Below are 21,304 nucleotides of genomic sequence, written 5' to 3' on the forward strand. Positions count from 1 at the left end.
TTTTTACTAATTTTGTCACAGTTATGATGAGAATTTGTTAGTCATATTTTTTATGACAAATTATACGTGGCAAACTTGGACACGAACCAAACAAGCCTAAAATCTGTAAGCCAGCGAAATGCCGTGAAGTACAGTACAACTGCGAACACGACCATGACTCTCTGAACAGCTGACATGACCAGGGTCCCCTTGGCGATGACGAGAAATCTAACGACGGCGATCGATACAACCTGTTGGGCAACTATAGAGAGAATATTGCTATGAACCCACTAACAAATGGATCATGAAAGCACACTATAGAGAAAATCTTGCGTAGTTTTAAACCACTCGTGGCAACACATGTTAGAGTATGCGAAAGCACAACTAAAATCGCAAAGCCAAACACAAGATACATGTCATCATAGGAGCATATGCGAGGCTGAGATCTTCCATAACATTTTGCCCCTGTGCAAACACGAAAATTCTAATCTCACGTAATACTAACTAATTACATCTTTTCTGCTGTGAAATTCATATGCACATATCAAATTCAAATGCTGCCATGAGTCGTGACTTGGAAGCATTCAATCCCGGGCGGGAGACCGCTCTTGGGCAGCGCAGCTGCTAGGGGAGGCGCCAAGGTTCACGGGTAATTTAGTGACCTTTTTTTAAAATAATACTAATTTAATAGAAAATTATAAAAATAATACGTGCTTTTAGAAAATTAAAAAATAGTACATGTCGAAAAATCAATTTCCGATCGACAGGTGACCTATCAACGATTGATTTGCTGATAGACGCTTTATACCCGATAGACTCCTCACCTATGTCTTACTACCTGTCGGCAGGTCGATTACTGACAGGTACTATTTTTCGAAAATGCATATTATTTTTGTAATTTTCTATTAAATTAAAATTACTTTAAGAAGACTCGTATTTAGTAGCTGGCCGAGGCTACCAAACGCAGGCACACGGCCCACGCACGCACACGCCGCGCCACTCCTACCTACCTACCTACCTACCGGGTCGAACAGCGCCAGCCCCACCTGCTTCGTTCCCTGGATCGCGCGCAGAAACGCTACTCTAGCCGGCGTCTCAGCGAGCAGGCCGGCAGAGAGAAGCTAGGAGGGAGGCGAGCCGCGAGCGCGGGCGGCCACCATGGCTGCGAGCGCGAGGGGGAGCGTGTGGGAGATCCAGGCGCGCGACGTTGAGGCCGCAGGGCTCGCCGCCGCCGACGCGGGCGCGTTCCTCGCCGCGCTTCGCTCCGCCGCCGGGGGATCGGGAGGTGCAGACGAGGCCGCCGTGTGGGCGGCGGTGGCGGCGGCGGGGGTGCTGCGGCCGGAGCACCCTCACGCGCTCCACCAGCTCGTCTACTATGCCGTCTACGCCGGCTGGGACCGCGCCGCCCGGGGCCCGCCGCCGTACTGGTTCCCGTCCTTGTAAGTCGCCGGTCGTGCCCCCCATCCATCCACTTTCTGATTAAACAAAGCAGCTTTCCAGTAGCTCTCAGCATTCTGCTGCCATGATTCGATCAAAAATTCAAAATGGACAGTGAATGAACCGCGTGATGTTTGGTGTTGAGAGCAGTTTGATGTGAATGTAACGTGCAATGCAATTTTCAAGCTTCTGCCAAGCAGTCAGGCATATGAATATATGATAGCATCATTCGTAGTGTTATGTCTCACAACATTAGTATTTGCTATATCAAATACACTGTATGATAGTAAGGATATTAATGGCACAAGTATTTCGACTGTTACAGGATTGATTGTAAGCAAACAAACCTTGGGAGAGTGATGGAAGCAAACGGGCCTAAGCTGTTAGGGTCATCATACAAGGACCCGATATCAAGTTTTAACCTCTTCCACAGGTTTTCCGTAGAGAATCAAGAGGTCAGTTGCTCTAAATTAACCAAATACTCTGTATGTAACTAAACTTCCAGACAGGAGTTCAGAATTATCTCTCTTTCTTGTTTCTTCAAAAGTTGTTAGTGTAAAGTGGTTATCTGAACTTACATTTTGGATGGATACTTTTAGTCTGCCTCCAACGATGTGATCGTAGCCTCCTAGGTGATGCTTTTTTAGGTCTACTGGTCAATGGTGCTAAAGCAGCTCGCAGTCAAGTTCCAACAAGAACCAAAGTCAATTCTGGATACATCAGATAGATCAAAGAAAGGAGGAACATGGCTTCAAGGTGCAGTGCTTAACATTGCCGAATGTTGTCTGCTACCTTGGCCTTCCCAGAACAGGACCGATGACAGTACAGCTATTGTTTGGAGGGATGAAGGCCTCGATGATTATCCCGTGAACCGCATGTCATTGAAGGAGCTTCGCAGTCAAGTGATGTATTGTTTTCTTTTCCGAACTACTTAGAGTTGAAGCATACAAAAAGTTCCTTCTGTTTTTCTGCGAATTATCTGCGGCTTTTTTTTCTTTTTTTTGCTCTGGTGTTTTCAGGACTGTTGCAAATGCCCTTGATACCATGTTCCAGAAAGGGGATCCGATTGCAATTGACATGCCTATGACATGCAATGCGGTCATTATATATTTGGCAATCGTCCTTGGTGGTTTTGTTGTTGTGTCAATAGCAGATAGTTTTGCACCTCAGGAGATTGGTACTCGCATGGATGTCTCAAAAGCAAAGGCAATTTTTACTCAGGTGAGACATTAAGCCAGCCTTTCATGATACATACTTTTAGTACTATAGTCTGGCTTATTCTAAAATTCACAAGTTTTCAGGATTTCATAATTAGAGGAGGGAAGAAAGTTCCACTTTACAGGTATGATTGATCAGTTTACTTTAGTTTGGATTTGTGTTATGTTAATTTGATTTGCTCAAAATTCTAACCGGCAAGAAGCCGAGCAAACAAGTTGTTCATTTAGAAGTGCTAGTGTCCAGTTTTGCACTAGAGAAGAACCATTGACTCATTTTCTTGTACAGTTTTGTACCTAATATGTAAGTGTTGTACTCTGCAATTAAGTATGGTTGTATCCTGTGAAACCTTATGCTTACACTGTTTGGAGAACTTTTTACTCATACTTTTGCTTAACTGAACTTAAGTACTGAACAATTATAGACTAACAGCTCATAATAATTCCATTATTTAGCCGCATTGTGCAAGGGACTTCATCTAAAGCTATTGTAGTTCCTGCAACCGGAGGTTATCTTGGAGTTACACTAAGGAATGGTGATGTGATGTGGAAAGATTTTCTTTCTCGTGCTGCAGGAAGGTAGGCATTAAATTTGTTCTTTCTCTTGATTTTGAATATCTTCTTCCATGAAAATTTGAGAATACCTACATCGCAAAAGAAAGTTAATTTCTTGATATAAGCAATATTGTCTCTTGGATTTGCAGGTCATCTGTTTATTATCCATTCTATCAGTCTGCAGGCGCCCTAACTAATATAATTTTTTCTTCAGGAACAACTGGTATAGAGTACCCTGACATTATTTCCTTTGTTGACTGCTTGCACTATTCTCATGATCACATATGATTTTTTCTGTTTCATTTGCTTCTTGTGCAGGGGAACCAAAAGCTATACCATGGACACAACTTTCTCCCATAAGATGTGCAGCTGATACATGGGCCCAATTGGATGTTCTCCCACAGGACATAGGTTGCTGGCCTACTAATCTGGGCTGGGCTATGGGACCTATAATCCTGTACTCATGCTTTCTAAATGGTGCGACCTTGGCTTTGTATCATGGATCTCCACTTGGACGTGGTTTCTGCAAATTTGTACAGGTGTGTTTGGACTATAACAATATTGATCTGGCTGCTAAAAAGATTTATCCTTGTTACTTGCATATATTGTAGTTCTGTTGGTTTTGAGCTTCATTATGTTACATTAGTCCCCGTGCAAGTAGCATAGGCATAGCTTACTTCACATTTGTTTGTCTATAGCTCTAGCATACCTCTACTGAGTAACCACCCAACCTCAAACCTGTCTGCTCCCAAATTTTTTTTCCTTTAATGCCTTATGCTAAAGTCCTTTTCTCTCAGTAAATTAGGTAGGGTTTTATGAAAATCTGAGCAATGCATATTCATAGTAGAACAAAAATACAAAGAAATTCATGCTGTCCTTATGTACTTCAAGTTTATTCCTGCGATATATTTTGCAGGATGCTGGTGTGACAGTATTAGGATCTGTGCCAAGCTTGGTGAAGTCATGGAAAGCTGGTAATTGCACTAAAGGGCTTGACTGGACCAAAATCAGGTGAGTGGCACTATCAGAAGGCATTCATCTTCATCACAATCTGGTAGAAGGATATTTATAGGATTATAATTGCAGGGTACTAGGCACAACAGGGGAGGCTTCTGATATTGATGATAATCTGTGGCTATCTTCACGTGCCTCATACAAGCCCATTGTAGAATGCTGTGGGGGCACGGAGCTGGCATCCTCATACATTCAGGGGAGTCTTTTGCGACCACAAGCTTTTGGAGCTCTTAGTGGTGCATCCATGTCCACTGGGTTTGTCATACTTGATGAACATGGAACTCCGTGTGTAAGTTTCGTCAATTGAAATTCCCAAGCCTGGTAATTGTGTTCGAGACATAACCGTTTTAATTGACTATGATAGCCTGATGATCTACCTTGTGCTGGAGAAGTGGGTCTCTTCCCATTATATTTTGGTGCTACTGATCAGCTTCTCAATGCTGACCACAATAAGGTTTACTTTGATGGAATGCCCATTTACAACGGAAGGGTATGGACTTGCCTATCTTAGTTCTCCGTTTTAAATTGCTATATGAACATTCCATATTTCAAATTTTAACAATGAAAGTCACATGATTGATTGGCTGTTTACCTAACTCTGTTGCAAAAATTGTACTAAACAGATCCAGCACTTGCAGTAGTCTATAAAATTAATGGCACCCACCATATCTGATAGTGGGAAATATGTCATCTAGACATCTAGCATCGATTGCGCAAGAAATATCATTGCAATGAATAACTTGCAACATTTAACCTGGTTTTTCCTTAAGAAATTTCACTACTGAACGAAATGAACGAATCCAATTACAAGCGTTATAAAAGATAACCATACTAGTGAAAGCTCTTATTTTGTACCCAATTTGCTGTAGCAACTCCGACGGCATGGAGATATAATCCAGAGGACAGTAGGTGGTTACTACATTGTACTTGGCAGAGCGGATGACACCATGAATCTTGGAGGAATTAAGGTTAAACATCCCCTTTAAATGTTTCCAATCCGTTGTTACCATCCTTTCATTTTCTGAAACCAAATCAATATTGTTCTCATCTGCATATGCAGACCAGCTCGGTGGAGATAGAACGGGTGTGCAACAGAGCCGATGAGGCTCTGCTAGAAACAGCCGCAGTTAGCATCAAACCCGCCGGTGGGGGACCAGAACATCTGGCTATCTTAGCAGTGCTGAAAGATAGATCGATCCCATACGACGTAAATCTCCTTAAAACCAAGTTCCAGAGGGCCATTCAGAAGAACCTCAATCCTCTTTTCAAGGTAACCTTGCGTTTTCTGATGCTAATGACCAGTGATCAGATGTATGTACACATGTGTACAGAACTGAGATCGTTTACTGGTCTTACAGGTCAGCTATGTCAAAGTTGTTCCTGAGTTTCCAAGAACTGCATCGAACAAGCTACTGAGGAGGGTCCTGAGGGATCAGTTGAAGCAGGAACTCTCAAATCGCAGCAAGCTATGACCTTTGAAGGGTATATTTCATAATTCATTTACACAACCAGCGGCTTGAATAAAGAGGCATTGTTCTCTGGGGATCGGAGGTGTGCAGAGAAATTCAGAATACTGATTGGTGTATTGTATAGCGTCCAGAGGGACTGAACTGAGCTACCAATCAGATGCATGTTCTGTAGTTTTTGCTTTCTTCCTCGATCCTTTTGAGTTTCAGTTGTCTTGTTTGGCAAATTATACGCAAATATAAAATCGAGCTCAAGATGTGACAAATCCGTTAGCCTGAATTCATTAAGCCTGTCCGAACTTACGCAGTCCAACCTGGTTACATTCTAGTAATTGCCAGCTAATAACGTTATTATTATTGCATCAATCATGGATCCACACTGCAAGCTCATTGGCAGAAGAATAGCAGCATGGCGAATACTAACTATATCAAGAGGAGAATGTTCCAAGTCATACGCGATTTACATGCAGTGACGAACACAGCGAAATCATGAAGGCTAATTTTCTTCTTGTATATCATTTCGTTGCACATTGATTTTGCGTTCAGATAAGTTATTAATGTCATGAAACTTTTCTGGATGCATATCGTTTTGATAATTATTGAAAATTTAGAAACCATAAACTCCAATGGAGTCATCTTTGCACTATTTCTCACTTCCATTACCCTTTTGCGTCATCTTAGGCACCACCTTTTATTGAAGTGGGTGAGAAGATTGTAGTCAGTACAGCAGATGATTCATATATGACGAGGTAACTCATGGAAAAAGCCTATCATTTCCTTATTTTATTCATCACAATAATTCAAATTATATAGTTTAATTTTAAGACGAGTGCTGCATTGATTGACATATGCCTTTTGATAGTTAAATTCTTGATAAATCATTGAAGCGATTTTGTATTTCAGGGCCTAAGGGTAGTATCTTGTGGATGCCGTTTTGTTCGCCCAAATGGGAATCGAGTGCACTTTGCCTTCTTGGATAAGTTTTTGCGTCTGCTATTGCCCTGAACTTCAACCTTGCCGCCAGCACAAGATAAACATAGTTACCAAATATCCAGTATTTAGCTGCATATTTTGTACTCAGAGGTGTTTTTAATTTGTTCATTGTTTTGAATTTTTACTCAACACATTCTCATCATGGTAAACCATGGAATTTTTGTGTGAACACAAATAGAGAAGCTCTATTTTGGTAGACACGCCGAGAGTATTCGAATCTCCCTCATATGGCTTACTGCTTTACGGAATGATGAGATTTGATTGTCGTATTTTCATAATAAGTACGAAGTTTGATTATTGTTTCATCTCATATATGAATTCCATATTCTGTCGCAGAATGCCAGATCATATCACCACTGCAAGAACATACTTTATTTGTAACTCTTAACTTTTGTTGCCCCTTATCGTTTAGCCAGCGTTGAAGATAACTAGTTGATATATACAGCTGCTACCAGTATCAAATAATTTGGTGCGCTTCCTACACTTTTCTAAGTTGTATTAAGTTACAAAAAAACTACAGACTCCTGAGCCCTGGCAATGAAAACCGCAGGCATCACTTGTAGGCATGGACGTAATCTTGGAAGTAGAAGTTCTTCTCGATGAAATTTGCGAGTCAGCGGGACGCGGCGAAGCAAAGCACGGCCGCGTCTTTCTGGAGAGTCGCCGTGACCAGCGTCCCCTTTGCGACGGCGAGGAACCCGACGATGCCGAGCGACGCGACCTGCAGGGCGACCTCTAGGCCCCTCATGGCTTTCAGCGCAGCGCTGCAGCTCGTGCACCGCGCGACGTGCGACCAGTACCTGTCGATGGCATCAGAAAATTCATGGTGCTTTACTGAATTCTCTGGCGTTTGATGATTCAGGGCAGTGTGAAGAATGGAAGTAGATTACTGGCTTGTTTACCTCTCCAAGAGCTGATCCTTGGTAGGGGTTGGTGGCAGCTGATCAGCTTGTGGGGTTGCCCAGCCAACCTGATTCTTGCAGAACTTTCTGAACCAGTTCCTGAAGGCGATGACCATGCTGTGTGACGATGTGGACACATAGCAAGCTTTCTGCCAGTTATCAAGGCCTGCCGTGGCAAAAATTTGCGCTCCTGTAAAAGGATTCAGAAGGGAAGAATGAAGTTGGAAAAGAATGCATTTACACACAACCTGAATCACTGTGCTTTAGATAGAACAGAATTTGGATGTTGGAGCTTCTCAAAGCTATAGTTTTCAACATGGTGTGTACCTGACATGGAGTGCGCACATTTCCCTTCAGTTACCTCAACGTGGAGGTAAATGTCTGAATCCAATATAAGATTCTGGCCGATGTGGTAGAACCACCGCGGTGTGATCTTGTGGAGCCAAACCCCGACGTTCCGGGGGAACGCCCAGATCACCCTGCATCCCAGGAGCAACCGGGACACAGAAGAACACCAGCATGACCCGTGGCGTCTTCTTCTTGGCCTGACCGGCCTGCAGGAGCAGGACACAATGCTGATGTGTCAAGATGGATCTATGAATTCCTTCCAGTTTCTATTGCATTGACAAAGGGAGAGGGGATTTACACCTCTTGACGAAACGGTGAGCCGAAAAACGTGCAAGTCGCGACAAACTGGAAGTAGCCCCGTTCCTGCGCTGAGAAAAAACCCATCTACGTTGCCTGCTCGATCTTCATCTTGATCGACCCGCCGCCTTGTATATCATACTCAACTGAGAAGAGAATAAACAGTCCCAATCAGCTATGCAGAATGCCAAGCATTGCTATTCACTCCATCCAGCAAGAGACCAGTGTAAGCTCAACGAATTCTAGGCTGAAAGAACAGCTTAAGTTGCATTGCCAAAGATAAGTGTTGATGTTCATATCAGATCAGGGACATATCTCCCGGGATCTTCTTTCTTGCGGATGCCGCGCATCAGCCCCTTGTGCGCATACGGGACATGAGCAGGGTCCATGAGGTTCTCTACCAAAACATCATACCTGCAATGCAACACTGCTACAAGCTATGACTGAATTCTGAATGTGCAATGCGGCTACACCAATGAAAGAAGCACATCAATATTCAGAGAAAGGCTGAGCCTTTACCCGTAGAAGAGATCCCTGATGTCGTAGACGGTGACGAACTCCGGGTCGTCAATCTCCGCAATGAACGGCGGCCGCTTCCTATGCAGTACGTCCTTGTACTCGGGCTCGGCCCTGGGTTAGAACCAGAGGATGTTGTTCTGCACCACGCAGGGGTACGAGGCCACGCACGCTTTGCTGTTCTTGTGCAGCTGCGGTGAGAATTGAGAGAAAGATTTCGATTTTGCTTCGCGGCGGAGAAGAATGGAAGATTACTGGAGCCTGGAGGAGGAGGTTGTGGATTCTGATCACTGCTCGTGACAGCGTACCGGGGGGGCCGAGGGCGGGGGCCTGGGGGATGAACTTGCAGGCGCCGGCGCCGTCGAAGCACCAACCGTGGTAGACATACTGGAGGCGGCCCTTGTCGTCGATGCGGCCCTCGGAGAGCGGTGCGGGCAGGCGTCGTCGAACACAGGCCACTCGCCGGCGCCGCGGTCGTACCAGGCGACGGGCTACGAGTGATGCGGAAGCTGGTGGAGGCTTCGCGACGCGCGAGAAGCCGGGGTAAATCGGGGTTCGAATCCAAACCGATAAAAACGGGCTCTAATGTCTTACCGATGAGTCACGCACTCGTTTACAGGACAACTGGGCTACTGCAAAGTACAATGGTATGTTTCGAAATAGTTAGCAATCGGTTGAAATTGCTACAGTTTAGTAGACTACAGTCACAGAAGAGGTGTCTTCTCACGTGGCCCGGGATGAGAAAATAAAATAAAAAGGAATAAAAATCGTATAATGGCAACGAAATCGAAAAGGCAATATTCTGAATGACAAATCTGCAAAGTCAATCGTCGAAGTGGCAGAGGCGTGAAACCCACTCTTTAGAGTGGCAAAAAATTAAAATTTCTCTGTTATTCTTGTCTTCGATGTTGCACAATTTAAGTCCTAACAGGTTTTAGATGATAATTGACGGAGAAACTTCTTGTATTTCTTTTCTGAATAATGTTCTACTTCTGACAGATTCTATTCTCAGTATAACCAGTCAAAACAGCACGCAACCTGTAACAAACACGCAGGATCTCTCAACACGTCATTTTTAACACCATCTCCAACCATATTTTCTTCATTTCGTTCCCTTTTCGATTCTCTTCCCTATTCTTATTACCTTATTTTCTCTCATCTCCAACAGCTTACCTTCGAGAGGAATCGCGAAGTAAAAATAGAGAGAATCTCGTTCTAAAGTGAATGACCCAGGGAATCCCTTCGTGATGAAAACTATAAAGAAAAATCGTTGAAGCGATGAAAGGAATGAAAATCCCTTCACAATGAAATTTTCATCCCCGACAAGAATCCCTTGGACATAGTCTAAACATGGATGTAGTTTCGCAATAGAAGTTCTCCTAGATGAAGAATTTATTTTATTTACCTCTAAATTTAGTCATGCTATAGATTTTTAGATAATTATTTGGTTAACTATCATAACTTTAGCTTGATTCTAGCCTACACTTGATATACTTACATTTTTTTTTACTAATTTTGTCACACTTATGACGAGAATTTGTTAGTCATATTTTTAATGATAAATCACACATGGCAAACTTAGATATGAACCAAACAAGCCAAAAATTCGTAAGCCAGCGAAATATCGTGAAGTACAGTACAACTACGAACACAACCACGACTCTCTGAACATCTGACATGACCAAGGTCCCCTTGGTGATAACAAGAAATCTAACGACGACGATCGATACAACCTGTTGGGCGACTATAGAGAGAATATTGCTATGAACCTACTAATCAAATGGATCATGAAGGCACACTATAGAGAAAATCTTGCGTAGTTTTAAACCACTCGTGGCAACACATGTTACAGTATGCGAAAGCACAACTAAAATCGCAAAGCCAAACACAAGATACATGTCATCATAGGAGCATATGCGAGGCTAAGATCTTCTATAACATTTTGAACCTGTGCAAACACGAAAATTCTAATCTCACGTAATACTAACTAATTACACCTTTTCTGCTGTGAAATTCCTATGCACCTATTAAATTCAAATGCTGCCATGAGTCGTGACTTGGAAGCATTTCAATCTCGGGCGGGAGACCGCTCTTGGGTAGCGCAGCTGCTAGGGGAGGCGCCAAGGTTCACGGGAAATTTAGTGACTTTTTTTAAAATAATACTAATTTAATAGAAAATTATAAAAATAATATGTGCTTTTAGAAAATTAAAAAGTAGTACATGTCGAAAAATCAATTTCCGATCGACAGGTGACCTATCAACGATTGATTTGCTAATAGACGCTTTATACCCGATAGACTCCTCACTATATCTTACTACCTGTCGGCAGGTCAATTACTGACAGGTAGTATTTTTTCGAAAATGCATATTATTTTGTAATTTTCAATTAAATTAAAATTACTTTAAGAAGACTCGTATTTAGTAGCTGGCCGAGGCTACCAAACGCAGGCAGGCCACGCACGCACGCACACGCCGCGCCACTCCTACCTACCTACCGGGTCGAACAGCAACAGCGCCACCTGCTTCGTTCCCCGATCGGGATCCTCGGGCTACAGTAAAGTGCATTAGCACCTCTTATCAGCCATCAGATCAAAAATCAACGGATCAGATCAGATGCTACAGTATAACGGAACTACAGTATTTTGTCTACAGTGCAACTGCAAATTACTATTCATATACTCACATTTTAATGTTCCTAATGCTACAGTAAAATGCATTTTGTTCTCCACTTCAGAGGATCGCTGTCCTTCGTTCCCTGGATCGCGCGCAGAAACGCTACTCTACCCGGCGTCTCAGCGAGCAGGCCGGCAGAGAGAAGCTAGGAGGGAGGCGAGCCGCGAGCGCGGGCGGCCACCATGTCTGCGAACGCGAGGGGGAGCGTGTGGGAGATCCAGGCGCGCGACGTTGAGGCCGCAGGGCTCGCCGCCGCCGACGCGGGCGCGTTCCTCGCCGCGCTTCGCTCCGCCGCCGGGGGATCGGGAGGTGCAGACGAGGCCGCCGTGTGGGCGGCGGTGGCGGCGGCGGGGGTGCTGCGGCCGGAGCACCCGCACGCGCTCCACCAGCTCGTCTACTACGCCGTCTACGCCGGCTGGGACCGCGCCGCCCGGGGCCCGCCGCCGTACTGGTTCCCGTCCTTGTAAGTCGCCGGTCGTGCCCCCCATCCATCCACTTTCTGATTAAACAAAGCAGCTTTCTAGTAGCTCTCAGCATTCTGCTGCCATGATTCGATCAAAAATTCAAAATGGACAGTGAATGAACCGCGTGATGTTTGGTGTTGAGAGCAGTTTGATGTGAATGTAACGTGCAATGCAATTTTCAAGCTTCTGCCAAGCAGTCAGGCATATGAATATATGATAGCATCATTCGTAGTGTTATGTCTCACAACATTAGTATTTGCTATATCAAATACACTGTATGATAATAAGGATATTAATGGCACAAGTATTTCGACTGTTACAGGATTGATTGTAAGCAAACAAACCTTGGGAGAGTGATGGAAGCAAACGGGCCTAAGCTGTTAGGGTCATCATACAAGGACCCGATATCAAGTTTTAACGTCTTCCACAGGTTTTCCGTAGAGAATCAAGAGGTCAGTTGCTCTAAATTAACCAAATACTCTGTATGTAACTAAACTTCCAAACAGGAGTTCAGAATTATCTCTCTTTCTTGTTTCTTCAAAAGTTGTTAGTGTAAAGTGGTTACTAAACTTACATTTTGGATGGATACTTTTAGTCTGCCTCCAACGATGTGATCGTAGCCTCCTAGGTGATGCTTTTTTAGGTCTACTGGTCAATGGTGCTAAAGCAGCTCTCAGTCAAGTTCCAACAAGAACCAAAGTCAATTCTAGATACATCAGATAGATCAAAGAAAGGAGGAACATGGCTTCAAGGTGCAGTGCTTAACATTGCCGAATGTTGTCTGCTACCTTGGCCTTCCCAAAACAGGACCGATGACAGTACAGCTATTGTTTGGAGGGATGAAGGCCTTGATGATTATCCAGTGAACCGCATGTCATTGATGGAGCTTCGCAGTCAAGTGATGTATTGTTTTCTTTTCCGAACTACTTAGAGTTGAAGCATACAAAAGGTTCCTTCTGTTTTTCTGCGAATTATCTGCGGCTTTTTTTTCTTTTTCTTTTTGCTTTGGTGTTTTCAGGACTGTTGCAAATGCCCTAGATACCATGTTCCAGAAAGGGGATCCGATTGCAATTGACATGCCTATGACATGCAATGCGGTCATTATATATTTGGCAATCGTCCTTGGTGGTTTTGTTGTTGTGTCAATAGCAGATAGTTTTGCACCTCAGGAGATTGGTACTCGCATGGATGTCTCAAAAGCAAAGGCAATTTTTACTCAGGTGAGACATTAAGCCAGCCTTTCATGATACATACTTTTAGTACTATAGTCTGGCTTATTCTAAAATTCACAAGTTTTCAGGATTTCATAATTAGAGGAGGGAAGAAAGTTCCACTTTACAGGTATGATTGATCAGTTTACTTTAGTTTGGATTTGTGTTATGTTAATTTGATTTGCACAAAATTATAAACGGCAAGAAGCCGAGCAAACAAGTTGTTCACTTAGAAGTGCTAGTATCCAGTTTTGCACTAGAGAAGAACCATTGACTCATTTTCTTGTACAGTTTTGTACCTAATATGTAAGTGTTGTACTCTGCAATTAAGTATGGTTGTATCCTGTGAAACCTTATGCTTACACTGTTTGGAGAACCTTTTACTCATACTTTTGCTTAACTGAACTTAAGTACTGAACAATTATAGACTAACAGCTCATAATAATTCCATTATTTAGCCGCATTGTGCAAGGGACTTCATCTAAAGCTATTGTAGTTCCTGCAACCGGAGGCTATCTTGGAGTTACACTAAGGAATGGTGATGTGATGTGGAAAGATTTTCTTTCTCGTGCTGCAGGAAGGTAGGCATTAAATTTGTTCTTTCTCTTGATTTTGAATATCTTCTTCCATGAAAATTTGAGAATACCTACATCGCAAAAGAAAGTTAATTTCTTGATATAAGCAATATTGTCTCTTGGATTTGCAGGTCATCTGTTTACTATCCATTCTATCAGTCTGCAGGCGCCCTAACTAATATACTTTTTTCTTCAGGAACAACTGGTATAGAGTACCCTGACATTATTTCCTTTGTTGGCTGCTTGCACTATTCTCATGATCACATATGATTTTTTCTGTTTCATTTGCTTCTTGTGCAGGGGAACCAAAAGCTATACCATGGACACAACTTTCTCCCATAAGATGTGCAGCTGATACATGGGCTCATTTGGATGTTCTCCCACAGGACATAGGTTGCTGGCCTACTAATCTGGGTTGGGTTATGGGACCTATAATCCTGTACTCATGCTTTCTAAATGGTGCGACCTTGGCTTTGTATCATGGATCTCCACTTGGACGTGGTTTCTGCAAATTTGTACAGGTGTGTTTGGACTATAACAATATTGATCTGGCTGCTAAAAAGATTTATCCTTGTTACTTGCATATATTGTAGTTCTGTTGGTTTTGAGCTTCATTATGTTACATTAGTCCCCGTGCAAGTAGCATAGGCATAGTTTACTTCACATTTGTTTGTCTATAGCTCTAGCATACCTCTACTGAGTGACCACCCAACCTCAAACCTGTCTGCTCCCAAAAAAATTTCCTTTAATGCCTTATGCTAAAGTCCTTTTCTCTCAGTAAATCAGGTAGGGTTTTATGAAAGTCTGAGCAATGCATATTCATAGTAGAACAAAAATACAAAGAAATTCATGCTGTCCTTATGTACTTCAAGTTTATTCCTGCGATCTATTTTGCAGGATGCTGGTGTGACAGTATTAGGATCTGTGCCAAGCTTGGTGAAGTCATGGAAAGCTGGTAACTGCACTAAAGGGCTTGACTGGACCAAAATCAGGTGAGTGGCACTATCAGAAGGCATTCATCTTCATCACAATCTGGTAGAAGGATATTTATAGGATTATAATTGCAGGGTACTAGGCACAACAGGGGAGGCTTCTGATATTGATGATAATCTGTGGCTATCTTCACGTGCCTCATACAAGCCCATTGTAGAATGCTGTGGGGGCACGGAGCTGGCATCCTCATACATTCAGGGGAGTCTTTTGCGACCACAAGCTTTTGGAGCTTTTAGTGGTGCATCCATGTCCACTGGGTTTGTCATACTTGATGAACATGGAACTCCGTGTGTAAGTTTCGTCAATTGAAATTCCCAAGCCTGGTAATTGTGTTCGAGACATAACCGTTTTAGTTGACTATGATAGCCTGATGATCTACCTTGTGCTGGAGAAGTGGGTCTCTTCCCATTATATTTTGGTGCTACTGATCAGCTTCTCAATGCTGACCACAATAAGGTTTACTTTGATGGAATGCCCATTTACAACGGAAGGGTATGGACTTGCCTATCTTAGTTCTCCGTTTTAAATTGCTATATGAACATTCCATATTTCAAATTTTAACAATGAAAGTCACATGGTTGATTGGCTGTTTACCTAACTCTGTTGCAAAAATTGTACTAAACAGATCCAGCACTTGCAGTAGCCTATAAAATTAATGGCACCCTCCATATCTGATAGTGGGAAATATGTCATCTAGACATCTAGCATCGATTGCGCAAGAAATATCATTGTAATGAATAACTTGCAACATTTAACCTGGTTTTTCCTTAAGAAATTTCGCTACTGAACGAAATGAACGAATCCAATTACAAGCGTTATAAAAGATAACCATACTAGTGAAAGCTCTTATTTTGTACCCAATTTGCTGTAGCAACTCCGCCGGCATGGAGATATAATCCAGAGGACAGTAGGTGGTTACTACATTGTACTTGGCAGAGCGGATGACACCATGAATCTTGGAGGAATTAAGGTTAAACATCCCCTTTAAATGTTTCCAATCCGTTGTTACCATCCTTTCATTTTCTGAAACCAAATCAATATTGTTCTCATCTGCATATGCAGACCAGCTCGGTGGAGATAGAACGGGTGTGCAACAGAGCCGATGAGACTCTGCTAGAAACAGCCGCAGTTAGCATCAAACCCGCCGGTGGGGGACCAGAACATCTGGCTATCTTAGCAGTGCTGAAAGATAGATCGATCCCATACGACGTAAATCCCCTTAAAACCAAGTTCCAGAGGGCCATTCAGAAGAACCTCAATCCTCTTTTCAAGGTAACCTTCTGTTTTCTGATGCTAATGACCAGTGATCAGATGTATGTACACATGTGTACAGAACTGAGATCGTTTACTGGTCTTACAGGTCAGCTATGTCAAAGTTGTTCCTGAGTTTCCAAGAACTGCATCGAACAAGCTACTGAGGAGGGTCCTGAGGGATCAGTTGAAGCAGGAACTCTCAAATCGCAGCAAGCTATGACCTTCGAAGGGTATATTTCATAATTCATTTACACAACCAGCGGCTTGAATAAAGAGGCATTGTTCTCTGGGGATCGGAGGTGTGCAGAGAAATTCAGAATACTGATTGGTGTATTGTATAGCGTCCAGAGTGCATACCGCGCAGCAAGGAGATGACATAACAATGGGATTTATTTCGCGCCATCATGCCTTGCTTTATTCACTGCAAATCCTAAGCCGGCTTGCGCCGGTCGTCTTGGAGAGGAGCATTGGGACAGAATCTAGACCAGAGATGACCGAGAATGGTGTCCGGCGTCTCATCGTCTGCAAGAGTCCCAAGTGTAATACTGGGTATTGTATTTGTCGCCTCAAACGATTGTGTTGGTAAATAGAATGGGCATGATGTGTTATGCTGCTTCCTACCATCCAATTGATTTCGGGCTTTGAACTTCTTGTGTTTCGATTGAAATAAATTGCTCTACTCCAGTTCAAAAAGGAAAAAACTTGAATATGCGTTGGCATCCATATGCGCCACCATAACATCCAATCATACTCATTTAATTTATTTGAATTTTTGCTGTTATTTTTCTTTTAGACAACAATGTCTATACCCCTATATTTTGTGATCCTCTGGCTGCCCAATTATTGCTGTGGTTTTAACATACTTGATACGCAAGTGTCCAAGCAAGTTATGCAATCGATTGAAAAACGAAGCTGTACACATATTTTCGTCGAAAATTGTCGTGCGCATGCTACAAAACAGCATCCATATCCTGACTTTATGTGCACCGTGGCTTGAATAATTTCTACTACTAGACGGCTAAATTGTCTAGTGTGAAGCTCAGTTGACAAGGAACATCATTCTGGGATATGTGCTGCAGGAGTCAAGATTCTAGATGCACCTTTGTTTCCCTTCTTGTTTTTCCTTATATAAAACAACAATATTAGCTCCCATTTATCCTGACGTGGATCTACGCCGCTCATAGTGCATCGGGATAGGCGCTGCAGGGACTGAACTGAGCTACCAATCAGATGCATGTTCTGTTGCTTTTGCTTTCTTTCTCGATCCTTTTGAGTTTCAGTTGTCTTGTTTGGCAAATTATACGCAAATATAAAATCGAGCTCAAGATGTGACAAATCCGTTAGCCTGAATTCATTAAGCCTGTCCAAACTGACACAGTCCAACCTGGTTACATTCTAGTAATTGCCAGCTAATAACGTTATTATTACTGCATCAATCATGCATCCACACTGCAAGCTCATTGGCAGAAGAACAGCATGGCGAATACTAAATCAATAGAGTGTTCCAAGTCATACGCGATTTACATGCAGTGACGAACCCAGCGAAATCATGAAGGCTAATCTTCTTCCTTCTACTCATCCTCCATCCCATCTCTCTCTTCTCCTTATTTGCAAAATATAGGCAAGTGGCCAGGAACCGGTTTCCTGAAGGCATGTGTCGGAGGATGAACTCCTGTCGCAAGGATCCCGAGAGACCCCTTTTTAAAGATTCGGCCGGGGGATGATCCTAAACGAGCTCGTCGGGGAAATAAATGGGAACGGAAATAAATGCAGCGGCTGGTGGTGGGGGATGATCGACCTAGTGCAAAAAAGATAGATGCACCGGGGTTTAGACAGGTTCGGACCGCACGGGGGCGTAACACCTTACTCCTGTGTGAGTGCTATATCTTTTCTTGAAGGGAATTCTTCAAGGATGTATCTGGTTACAAGGATGTGCTGTCTACAGAGAGCTTGAGGCTCCCGTGTTCTAGCTCTGCTCGAGCTTGTTTGCGATGTTCTTGTTCTATCGTGTTCGTCGCGCTTCATCTATGTCTCCTGTTTATGCTGTCTCGTCTGATCTGGCGTGGCTTCTAATCTCGAATCATCAACTGGGGGTTCTTTTTCTACAGAGAGCTTTTTGCTCCCGTGTTCTCCATCCTTTCCTTTTATAGGTGCACCGACCTCGACTTATCCTGAATGGGAAAGAGGGGGCGCGAGTGCCAAGATGCCACGGAGAAAGGTGCCATCATTCCGTCTTGGCGAAGTGACAGGGGCGGTGGAAAAATGCGGCATGCATCCGACCACCCGCCACTGTGGATGTCCTCCGGCGCCATTAAGAGGGCCCACCGGGCAGCCATAGAGGTGCCCGGTGCGCCCACCCTGTCTTGTTCTTCTGCCAGGGCCGGGTGGCAGGCGGAGCGCTTCGATTCTGGCAACGTTATCCCGAGGCACTCGGATGAAACGGGACGGGACCCGTGCATTTAATGGACCCACGCCCCCCTGCCAAAGCATGGCAGGGTCTGACACTAGGGCGTGGGCAGCTGAGAATGTCAGGATGTCAGGATGTCAGGCCGCGCGTGTCTATTAAATGCGGCATTGGGCCTTTGACTGGCTGACACCCCGCCGATGGGACCCTTCGGGTCGTCGGGCGATCTTGCGCGAACCTTCGGGGAACCAGGCGCTCGGGGGCTGCCACGTGCAGCCCCGAGCACCCTCTCCAGAGTACTTCGATGAGACCTTCGGGGAACCGAGTCCTCGGGGGCTGCCACGTGCAGCCCCAAGCACTTTCTCCCGAGCACTTCGGTGAGACCTTCGGGGAACCGAGTCCTCGGGGGCTGCCACGTGCAGCCCCGAGCACTCTCTCCCGAGCACTTCGGTGAGACCTTCGGGGAACCGAGTCCTCGGGGGCTGCCACGTGCAGCCCCGAGCACTCTCTCCCGAGCACTTCGGTGAGACCTTCGGGGAACCGAGTCCTCGGGGGCTGCCATGTGCAGCCCCGAGCACTCTCTCCCGAGCACTTGGGTGAGACCTTCGGGGAATCGAGTCCTCGGGGGCTGCCACATGCAGCCCCGAGCACTCTCTCCCGAGCACTTGGGTGAGACCTTCGGGGAACCGAGTCTTCGGGGGCTGCCACGTGCAGCCCCGAGCACTCTCTCCCGAGCACTTTCTTCCCGGTACTTGGACTCTGCGGGTCATCGGGGAACTGGGGTGCTCGGAAACCAGAGGCTGCGGCCCCGAGCACCTTCTCCCGGAACTTAGTTTCTTCTCATCCTGCAGGGTGGACCTCGCGAGATGGTGACACGTGACGGACGGCCGGCCCGGTCTCGGGACTCAGGGACCCCTGGTTCCTGATACACCGACAGTAGCCCCCGGGCCCATTGGCAGGCGACGGGACGGAGACTGCGGATGGGCCCTTCGTCGCGGCCGAGGCAGAGGATGGTGTAGACGCCATGTGGCAGGCTTTCGAGAGGTGGCCCTTGCGGACCCAGACCTCAAATACGCCCCAACGGGGAAGCGAGTGGACGCGTGCCCACACAACTTTCGAAGGGTATGATGACCGTACGGGAGGCACGCGCGGTCGCCGCGCAGATCGAGGAAAATACGCCTGGTAGCCGCTGACACCGCACGATCGGCGGGAGATTCGCCTGGCGGTTGCGTCGATCGAGGCGACGCTTCGCCGAGCGAACCGTTTGGGCGGTAATTTTTGAACTTTGAGATATAAAAGGGGGAAAGGATCGGCCCGTCCCCCTCTTTACGCCTTCCTGCACTTGTGCTCTTGCTTTCTTCGTGCTCTGAAGCCCTTAGGAAATTCTCAGGCGACCGGAGCATTCTTCCTTCTCTCTCTCCACCACCAAAACACCTTCCATTCTTGCCGAGATGACGAGGGCCGGAGGAGGACGCCGGGACAAGGCTTCGGACAGCATCTTGCCGGAGTCTCGTCTGAGGAACGAGGAGGCGGCGGATAAGATCAGGAAACTGCTGGTGCCCGAGGGGCAAGCAGGTGCTGTGGTGGTGACGCCGGCGAGCCTGACACCGGCGACGACCGTCCCTGGGCGGATCGTCCTCTTTACATCTTTTGTGGCGGTGGGGTTGGTGCCGCCATTCTCCACCTTCTTCTTGCAAGTGCTGGAGACGTACAGCATTCAACTGGTGCACCTAAGCCCCAACTCCGTGGTGGTGTTGGCGATCTTCGCACACCTCTGCGAGATGTTCGTGGGGGTGGCGCCGTCGGTGACGCTGCTTCGCCATTTCTTCGTCCTTCGGTCGGTGGGGAAGAAGAGGGGGCACTCCACGGCGGACGTCGCGGGGTGCTGCAACCTTCGGCTTCGGGACGGCCTGGGGGATCATTACATTCCCCAGGTGCTGCGCAGCAAGTGGGAGGAGTGGCGAGGGGACTGGTTCTTCATCGACGTCGACCCCCACGAGCGCCTCGAACTGCCAGAGGCGGCGGCGGAACCTCGGAGGTCGACGTGGGAGGCGCGCGAGTCCGGGCTGACCTCCGTCATGGTGGTTGTGGACTTCCTGCGCCGTCAGCTGGCTCCTCTACGAGAGCGGGCCCGGCCGAGCTGGTTCTACACCGGGCCGGAGGACATCACCAGGACCCAGATCGGCGCGAGCTGGGACCTGGGCCCGACGGAGCTGCGGGGAATGACGCGGGTGATCACCGGAACGGAGGATATGGGTCGGGCGGAACTCCCATGGCCGGAGATGGCACTCTGCGCCAACCCCGACCGGGTGGCAATCATGGCGCGGCTGCCGGAGTTCGAGGCCCAGGGGCCCGTGGACCGGCCGAGAAGCCGGAGTCCCGAGGCCTCCGAACTCCCCGGGTTGGAGGAGCTACTTGGCGAGGAGGCCACTGTCAACTCGGCGCGGGCTGGCGACGGGGCCGCCGCAGGCAGCAGCCGCCGTGCCAGAGAGGAGGGCGCCTCCGAAACCGTCGTGGAGGTGGCGCCGGGGGACCGAGGAAAGCGTCCCCGAGCCCTGATTCTAGTGCCAGATTCTCCACCATCGCCAACGGCAGCGGCGGCATTCCCGGTGCTGGAGCCACGGCTGGTGCGGATGGGGCCTGCGCCGGCGCCTGAGACCCGCGCAGCGGCACCTGAGACCCGCGCAGTGGCCCCGCCGAGCCCCCAGCGAAAGAGGCGGCGGGAGGAATCTGGGCCGGCGCCGCCGGACCCGGACTTCAGGCTCCCAGCGGCCAAGTGGCAGTACCGGTGAGTCTCTTTTCTTGCTCTTTCCTGGGCGTTTCTTGCCCGAACTGAGCTTTGACATTCTTCATCTATCTCCCGTAGGCCGGCTGCGGGCGCTACTGCGATGGAAAAGGCGCGGGCGCCAAGGCCAGAGCCGAGCCCGCCGGCCGCGTCGACGGAGGCGGGCACAGGAACGGCGGAGGCGCCAATTGTCGTGGCGGCCACTGGGAGAGAGGCGGAGGCG

General features: G+C 46.5%; 2 protein-coding genes, 1 long non-coding RNA gene and 1 pseudogene across 3 annotated transcripts; 3 read left to right on the plus strand and 1 right to left on the minus strand.

The window, feature by feature from the left end:
- Positions 1-964: 964 nt before the first annotated feature.
- Positions 965-5,851, plus strand: LOC133915209 (probable CoA ligase CCL12). The gene is made up of 14 exons (XM_062358283.1): positions 965-1,418; positions 1,742-1,871; positions 2,064-2,323; positions 2,436-2,637; positions 2,718-2,758; positions 3,087-3,209; positions 3,335-3,408; positions 3,504-3,724; positions 4,102-4,196; positions 4,272-4,488; positions 4,564-4,689; positions 5,069-5,167; positions 5,260-5,469; positions 5,558-5,851. Exons 1-14 carry the CDS (start codon positions 1,138-1,140, stop codon positions 5,669-5,671), a joined length of 2,193 nt encoding a protein of 730 aa, XP_062214267.1. The 5' UTR covers positions 965-1,137; the 3' UTR covers positions 5,672-5,851.
- Positions 5,852-6,289: 438 nt separating this feature from the next.
- LOC133915213 (uncharacterized) lies at positions 6,290-7,006 on the plus strand. The gene is made up of 2 exons (XR_009909306.1): positions 6,290-6,414; positions 6,569-7,006. It is a non-coding gene; the product is annotated as an uncharacterized LOC133915213 (long non-coding RNA).
- A 9-nt stretch (positions 7,007-7,015) lies between these two features.
- Positions 7,016-9,259, minus strand: LOC133915211 (protochlorophyllide-dependent translocon component 52, chloroplastic-like; annotated as a pseudogene).
- Positions 9,260-11,509: 2,250 nt separating this feature from the next.
- Positions 11,510-16,601, plus strand: LOC133915214 (probable CoA ligase CCL12). Its single transcript, XM_062358288.1, has 14 exons — positions 11,510-11,858; positions 12,182-12,311; positions 12,503-12,762; positions 12,878-13,079; positions 13,160-13,200; positions 13,529-13,651; positions 13,777-13,850; positions 13,946-14,166; positions 14,543-14,637; positions 14,713-14,929; positions 15,005-15,130; positions 15,510-15,608; positions 15,701-15,910; positions 15,999-16,601. The coding sequence occupies exons 1-14, from the start codon at positions 11,578-11,580 to the stop codon at positions 16,110-16,112; spliced, it is 2,193 nt and encodes a 730-aa protein (XP_062214272.1). The 5' UTR covers positions 11,510-11,577; the 3' UTR covers positions 16,113-16,601.
- Positions 16,602-21,304: the final 4,703 nt, after the last annotated feature.

Source organism: Phragmites australis, chromosome 4 (genome assembly GCF_958298935.1).
Source record: "Phragmites australis chromosome 4, lpPhrAust1.1, whole genome shotgun sequence".
Taxonomy (NCBI): Eukaryota; Viridiplantae; Streptophyta; class Magnoliopsida; order Poales; family Poaceae; genus Phragmites; species Phragmites australis.